Source organism: Malurus melanocephalus, unplaced genomic scaffold, assembly GCF_030028575.1.
Source record: "Malurus melanocephalus ecotype Western Australia unplaced genomic scaffold, MMel_1.1 scaffold_79, whole genome shotgun sequence".
NCBI lineage: Eukaryota > Metazoa > Chordata > Aves > Passeriformes > Maluridae > Malurus > Malurus melanocephalus.
The window spans coordinates 1,775,223-1,783,463 of NW_026623311.1; the positions used below are offsets into that span (position 1 = coordinate 1,775,223).

The 8,241-nt window shown below is 45.4% G+C and overlaps 1 protein-coding gene across 1 annotated transcript in view; it reads right to left on the reverse strand.

The window, feature by feature from the left end:
- Positions 1-4,295, reverse strand: part of ADCY1 (adenylate cyclase 1) — a 147,441-nt gene extending 143,146 nt beyond the window's left edge. The window contains exon 1 of the mRNA XM_057367480.1: positions 3,627-4,295. Within this exon, the coding sequence (XP_057223463.1) occupies positions 3,627-4,295 (669 nt within the window). The remainder of the gene's footprint in view (positions 1-3,626) is intronic.
- Between the last annotated feature and the right edge of the window lie 3,946 nt (positions 4,296-8,241).

The window sequence follows — 8,241 nt, forward strand, 5'->3', positions numbered from 1 at the left end:
AACCTAACATATATCTGGCATCTATAGAGGTGAAAAAAAAAAAAAAAAAAAAAGAAAAAATGAAAAGGAAAAAAAAAAAAGACAAGTGTCCAAGCTCTTAAAATGTCACTTGTAGGTTCAGCCATCTGTGGATAACTTGTCACTTTATATGACAGAAGCCTTTTGTTCCATGATTCTGAAGGGAAGGAAGTGTCCAGCTAACATTATCAATACGGTATTAGTTATATACACCGTTTAAATCTTTATCACAATGTCAGAGCAGGTATGCAAGRTCAGCTGTGAAGTCAGCATGTCTTTTGACATGATCCCAAATGGGATCAAGGCTGCCCACAAGTTTGCATATTTTGATATTCCACTTATTTATATTTATATTATCTATTACTATACTTCTATTAAGAAATGAACAGGACATATTAGTAGATTGAAATCTTCCATATGAAGAAAAAAACAGCTATTGAGTGGAAAGATGAAGCCCAGGTTCTGTCACATTATTCCCCTGACTCTCATTACCTTCCTGTACTTGCTTTCCTGCTTTCCTCTTGCCTTTACACATACCTGTGTCTCACCTCTGACATGGCATGGTATGGCATGGCATGACCTCCACAGGTAACACTGTGCTGTTGGAAAACTATGACTTGCAAATTAAATAATTTTTTTTTTTACTCCATAGATGTCATGACAAACTTCTGCCACAAAGAGCATTGGCTCTACTATATAGAGAATTTGTACATTTAAAAGAATGAAGATCTTAAGCACGCCATGGGGTCCACTCAGGCTCTAATCTGGCACTATTGAAGTTAGTGAGGTTTTTGGCATTCAGARGCTTGCAAATGGGGACTCCTCAGGCTGCATGAAATAGAATATGTGCATCCAAAAGCTCACCTCAGAAAAAATCCCTTAACTTAGCTATGCCTGTTTTTTAATGGTTGAACTTGAAATAACATGAACTGCTTGGTCTTGATGAAAACCTTCAAGTTTAACTTCAAGGGTTACTTGTTAACTACAAGATCTGCAGTCCCTTAAAGCTCAGGGACTAGCTAAACAAAATAAAATTGGTTCCCCGGCTGATTCCCTACCCGAATCACACAAAAATCAGAATTCTTTAACAGAACACTGTGATTGGGGGAGGTGTTTCTGCATTTTTGTAGACTTCAGAATTCTACTAAAAAAAAAAAAATTAATTATCCACTTGCTTGGAGCTAGGGAGCATGGGGTTGGGAGATAGAACATAGCCTTTCATGCTATTGCAGTCCTGCTTCCCTGATACATCAACTGTGTGCTAGGGCTGCCATAATATCCAGTGACTGGGAAGCAGATCCCAATCACGGGAAAGGGTCCATTCTAGCCTTTGCAAAAAAGGCTCAGCTACTCACAGGCCAAGCAAATAAAATTCAGATGATGTGGCCTTTTCATACCTTTCAATTTCCAACCACTGCAAAGTTATACTTTGGAAAAGAAAAACCTTCTTTKTAAGGGAAAAAGTCCCTTCTATACWYAGAGATAGTCTTCACATCAGAAGACTTATTCCTTGCAAATATGCCACAAATCAATCTGTATTTCTGTGTGACACAAGTTCAGAGACCAGTTATTTTGCTTGACTCCAAGCTGGTTCCTGCCTCCTGTTATCAGCAAAGCACACTGCTCTGGGGACTGCATGAAAACCACTGAAATTACTCTGATGGGAGGAGAGGGTGATGAAGAAGAAACATACATGTTACATCAGACCTTTGTCAACTATTTCCATGTATTTTCAAGCCAGCTTCTTGCCTGTTGAATAAATGAGTTAAACTAGTGTGAGGGGAGAGAGCTAGCAGATTTTTTTCTCTTTGAAATGTTTCACATTCATGACCTTGGTTAGATGATTTAGTGAGCAGACGTTATTGTCAGCTTCTTTATGTTATTCATCTAGAAGAGCAGATGCCATACTGAGCTGCAGCTTGGCATCAAGGAAAGTCTGCCTGTGAGTCAGGGAAGCCAGGATAGCCAGGCCTCTCATAAGGACTAATTGGTACTCCAGTAAAAAGAGCTATTTTCAGCCCTATTCAAAAAGAATATTCTAGCGTTTTTAGCATCCTTTTGGATGCTTTTAAGAAAGGCTCCTCTCAGTGCTTCTGCATTTCATCAGCTCTCCCTCTCATGGAAACCCGAAATCACATATTTAAAAATAGACCACCAGATTATCCGGGTAAATCATAAAGCTCAGCTTATCTCTCTCTTCCCCTTCAAAATATACAATTTATTTTGTCCACCAGCTCAGCAGTGTGAAGCCATGAATAATCCTGTTTGTCTCAGTAACCCCACTCAGTGATTGTCCCTGTGTCTCTCTATTCTGTGCATGCATGTCACACTGCGGGGTGTGTCTGTGTGCGTGTGTGTGTGTGTGTGTGTGTGTGTGTGTGTGTGTGTGTGTGTGTGTGTGTGACCATGGAGGAAGCATACAGGAACTGACAGTTCTGGGCACAAAGGTGTACAACCCTGCTTATGCCAGTGTTTATGCCCATGCCAGCTGTGTATGTCCTGGCATCACAACACATCCTTACAGTCATAGAGAATAATACCAGGATTTTGCAGAAATAATGGCACTAAGTACTTCAGTTATGCATTGAATTGTTGTCTACCACCAATCTGGACCACAGAACCTGTGTGTTTCCCRTGAGGGCAGGCATAATCAATGCATGTGAGGAAGGACATTTTCAATTTCTCTTTCCCAATGGTTCAGAGGCACCATGTAACAGCCCACAGTGGCAACCCCCGACTGCCAGTTCCCACGTTTCCTATACACTCATCTCCTCATCCTCCTCCCCGTGCCAATGCGGCCCATCAGGTCACTGAGAGCCGGAGGAAGCCCTGCAGGGATATAAATAGCTCCTCGGGGGAGGAGGGGAGAGTGCAGCAGCACGTTTCTAAAGATGCTTGCTGCAGAGGGAGGTTTGCTGGATTAATTCAGAGGGGAAAGGGAACCGCTAGGTAGTTCACTGCCAWAGCAGGTAATGTCTGTGGAAAGGGGGCAGCAGCTGCCTTGGGGGAGCTGAAGGGGGAATGCCGTGCTTGCTGGTTGAGAAGCGAAGTGGAGTTTCCTCTTTGAGCGTCCCACCTATTTCAAATCGTTTCCTTAGAGCACCCCCGCAGATGGGCTGTTTATAGACATGAAGGGCCCACAATTGAGCCAGACAGCGATAATACGAAACAGCTAGGCGGAAGTGTTAATTGCCACACGCAGCTTATTGTCTGTGCCAAGTTTGTACCAAGAACCRAGCAAGTGGTGTTACTGATGCGCGCTGTATTGCACTGACCGTGCATGCGGTGCTCTGAACTTGCCCTGTGCGTGGGGCACTGGCTTCCCTGACCTGTCCACGGTTTTCTTCGGAGAGACAAGGCCGAGGGCTTCCGTCTCCCCAAAGATGCACCATCCCCTCCCGCCTCCCGGAAACTTTCGGGAACTAAGGCACAGCCGCCTGAGGCTAGGTGCGCGCTCGCCCCTTTCCCTCCAGAGACACCCCGAGCACTCCTCAGCCGCCTCCCGGGGCCGCTCCGCGCCTCTTGGCTCTCCCTCCCCCCGGCGGGCCGGCACCGCGCGGCTGTGCCGTTCTGCAGTGCCCGGCCCGGCCCGGCCCGGCCTCTCTCACCGTCCTCCAGAGCCGCTGCCGCTTGGCATTGACGGAGGTGGCGGTGACGATGAGGTGGGAGACCGACACCACCAGCCCGAAGACGATGGCCAGCAGAGTCCGGACGGGAAGCAGCGAGTAGGAGACGAAGGTTACCAGCATGAGCTGCCACATGCCCTGCTCGGGGGCGCTGGGCGGCTCCATGCCGTAGGCGCCGAGAGAGAAGGGGCAGCAGAGGAAGGAGAAGGTGAAGCTGAAGAGCAAGGTGAGCTTGACGATTTGCTGCAGCTGGGTGACCTGCAGGTACTTGACATTGGTGACGATRAAGAGGGAGAGGAAGATGATGCAGTGCACCGGGTGCGAACCTTTAGAGATGGTCAGGCTGGGGCCGGAGAGCAGCTCCACCAGGGCTAGGCTGGCGGTGAGCACGATGAGGACGGCCAGCGCCTTGAGGGTGGACGTCTGCTCCAGCTTCAGGTTGTAGCTCTGGAAGAGAGCCTCCAATTCCTTGCAGTCAAACTCGTCTTCGCAGGCGATGGCATCCAGCAGCAGCGAGGGAGGAGGGTCCCCCAACCCGGCTCCCGCTCCCGACGCCGCGGCAGCCGGCGGGGAGCAGCAGCAGTGGCAACACTTCTTTCTCTTGGTCTTGACTTTCTGAAACGGTATTTCCTCCATGTCAGTGCCATTCATAAACCCCGGGAAAGAAATGCTCCTCCAGGTGTCCCCCGCCGCCGCTCTGCCGCCTCGCTGCTCATAAAAGAGAGGGGGGCTGCGCGCAGGAGCCGCAGCCGCTCGCCCGCCGGCAGCCCCGCCGCTCCGCGGGCGCGGGTCCCGGGCGCGCCCGTCAGCCGCCGTCCGCAACCCGCCGCGCCGGCAGACGCCCCCTCCGCTGCCACCCAGGAGTCAGGGGTGACTGGGACGGCGGGAGAAGAGTCTCACTCGTGTTAATGTGCCAACCTTCCTGCCTGCAGTCTCGCTTTCCCTTCCACCCTCCCCCTCCTCCTCCTCCTCCTCCTCCTCCTACTCCTCCTCCCCTCGTGCTCTAGGGATGTTAATCTCCTAATGACACCAAAACACCAACCAAAGGTTTGGAATCGGAGGGAGGGGTGGGGACAGAGGGTAGGTGGAAGCTCAGAGAAGGGGAGTCGGGGATAATCAACAGGCGGGTCCCCTTCAGATTTCAATATTTGAGGAGCGGGAGCTACAGAGGAAAGCGAATGGGCTCCCGAGATGTCGGCAACATTAAAAAATAAAACAAAGACAAGGAAAAAAAAAATAATCCGAGCCAGGGATCTAGAGGAAAAGTGAGGAAGAGGGGCCAGAAAGAAAGCAGGAAGCAGGTAATGGAAGGGCGATCCCCTTCCCAGGTCCGAGAGCATCTCACCGGAGCTGGGGATTGAGAGGCGCCTGCGCGCCGAGTCGCTTGGGAAGCCGGACACGTCCCCACCGGGGCTYCATGACTCGGGAGCGGCGGGGGGATCCACCGCCCCTACAAAGAACCCCGTGCCCCCCTGCTGGCCGCCTGGGGGCTCCCCGGCCCTCCGGTTGCATCCCGCATCGGCGTATGGCTGGCATCCCCGTGCTGACCTTCCGCCCGGGCAGCTTTGGTCATATGTTTATACATATGTGTAGATACATAGGGATATACGGACATAACATACCTACGTGTGTGTGTGTGTGTGTGTGTGTGTGTGTGTGTGTGTTTATAAAACTATGAGATATGTGTACATATATAGAGATATACAGACATACATACATATATGTGTGTGTATAACACAATGCAAAATCTGCATATAGAGACATAGAAATACATGTAAATATTAATACATTTGTACATAGGTAAATGTATATATACATTTATTTAGATGAATCCTGCTTTCTTTCATGAATAAAGTAGTATCTCCCTGAATAAACATTATGTTTTGCCTCTTAGCTCTGAAGCAGTTGGAAAAAGTGTAGTGAATGAGAAAAATTGTAAGAAAATACATTTCTTTGAGCACTTCTGCCTGTCTGGTAGTACAAATAAGTCACTGTTTGTGGAGGGCTGTTCTTGTGACAGAAGTTAGATATCATCCCACTCAAAATTGTACTTGGTATCTCATCAAGAACTCGGATATGTTGTTTTTGAAAAAAAAAMCAAACCCTCTAGTTCTGCCTATAATGCAGCTATCACATACTGCTATTGCCAAGTTGTCACAAAAGAATACACTACAATATGCTTTTTTGCAACTATTGCATCTAATTTTGGGATTATGAAATTGATTCCACACTCATCAAAGACTAGGGAAAGGACTCCAGTGTCTCTTCGGGGTCTGAATCAAGCATTTGTAAGATTCAGGTCTAGGAAAATGACAAAATAGAAGACTAAGGTCTTTACGAACATTTGGCTTTTCAATGGCAATGAATGAATACTTTTGAGCATCAAAGCARACTCTTACTGTCATGGGTCGGTTGAAGTTCTAATCACTGATTTTTGTGTCAGTGACATGAGATTCTGGTTCCAGATTTGGGCTGAAGAATCTTGATTTCAACAGTAGGCAGGGATTCTTTAAGATTTGTTATGGCTGCAAATGATGTTGGTACTTCACTTCTGGGTAGTAAAGTAGCTTTAAAAATTTCTCTGATACATAATCTAAGACAATATATTTTTTATAATAATATTTTAATATGTGATGTTAATCCATGCCCCACAGACTAACATCGATTCTTTTGAATCTGAATAGACCTCATAAGAAAGAGGGAATTAATCAACATTGCTGGAGTTTGTGTGTTACAGATTTGAAATATTCCACATTTGAGACAATGACTGTTACTTACTCTGTGTTCATGGAATGCAACTCACGGTGGTTTCCTAGACTCTGATTTAGACCCYCAGACACTGCAGAATGGTAAATATAGCTAATATTTAGATTTTGTAACTTCCTTCCAGAAGAAAGTAAAGGAGTTGGATTTGCTGGCCTGAGTACTAGAAACAGGAAGAGATGTTTAACTGAAATGGAATTAAATCTGACAAACAGAAAGAGGTTTCCTTTGTTTTGTGGTACTTCTAGTGTGTTTGAAAAGCTTAACAAAATTAATCTCCTTATTCACTTTGGTGCATAAATTTACTTCAGTTACACATTTATTAGACATATACACCCTGTTCTGTTTTCACCTGTCCTCAGCTTTCTTCTGAGCTCATATATCCCAAGGGATAAATAACATTTCACACCTCACACAGCAAAAGAGGTGGCACCTAGCTGCCCAGCCCTAGGAACTAGGATCTACTGAGAGAGTTGTCACGCTAGCACTTATAATTTCTTTCTTCTGGCTCTCAGCTTTCTGCAGAGGAAATGGAAGGTAATTCCCTACAAGGTGCCCTGTGGTTTAGATTATTTTCGTGCTTCTTAGAGCCTCAAGTTGGGTTAGTTAGTGCCTACATGAAGAGAAGAAAGATGAAGTGTATGAAACAGGTACATCTCCATTCTTGCTAGGTCGAGGGGAAACAGTGAACTGTTGAAGCTTCATCTTCCTTAGACACTGTGGGAGTATGGAAATGGCACACYGGGATTAATGAAACTTTGCCATCCTTTATACATTGTTTCACATCACAGGGCAAATACTTCACCATACTCTCCACAGTGATTTTGTAGCACCTGATGTCACAAATACAAAGAGGAAATCTCAGAGCCTTACTCTGAGACAGACATATTATTAAAGCAAATAACAAGACATACAATTGCTGGAATGCACTTGACACAAGATCATATTTTCTGACTTACCTGTTGCAGATGACGGTAATCTGCTTGTGGTTTGGTTTGTTTTTTTTTTAACTATAAACACTTGCTGAACTGTAGTGCACTTATGGCTCATTTCTAAGGAAGATATGAGGTTGGTTTTGATGGTTTTTTGCTCCCGGAATTCTGGATATTTGCCAGATCCAAGTCAATTCTTACTGTTGAATGCCCTTGCATTTGTAATCAGAGACTATTCTGGGAATGAATGTAGTTTTGACAGAAAAGAGTGATAGAGCCCAGCTTTATCATCTTTAGAACTGCAAAACCTATCTGKTTTTTTCATTCTTTTTCTAACAGGCAAACTGTCTTGGTTGTTTGAGTTACTGGAAGTGGAAAACAATTCTTATGGAGAGTCAGGCAGCATATGGATCCAGTTTACAGTAAGTAGAAGTCTCACTACCTTCTATGGGAACACAGCCTTAAAGAGCTACTCAGAGTTTCAGTTCCCACTCAGTTCCTGCTCCCAACCTATTTTTATTTACTTTGTGCATGTATATTGCCCATTCAGTAATTGCTTTTCCACTGTCATCTTGTTTTACTTTACTGAAGTCAGTACTCGCTTTTTGTGTCGCATCTTCTCTAACAGTTTCAAGCATTCACTGGCTGATGCACTGGATGGAGATCATCTTTAAAGGCAATACCTTCCATAAAGCCAGATCTCTTCAGATTCAGGACAATTTTAGAATCAAGCATAATGAAATTTTGCATCAACAGATTTCTTTTTCCTTGTGGTAGTTTTTATCTGAATAAGGATTGCAAAGATTTTCATCTTTCGTCCATATTTAGTATTGTCTACCTGTAACAGACTGCCATGCTCTATCATCTGAGACAGGGATAGAAATCTCTTTTTCTTCTCAGTC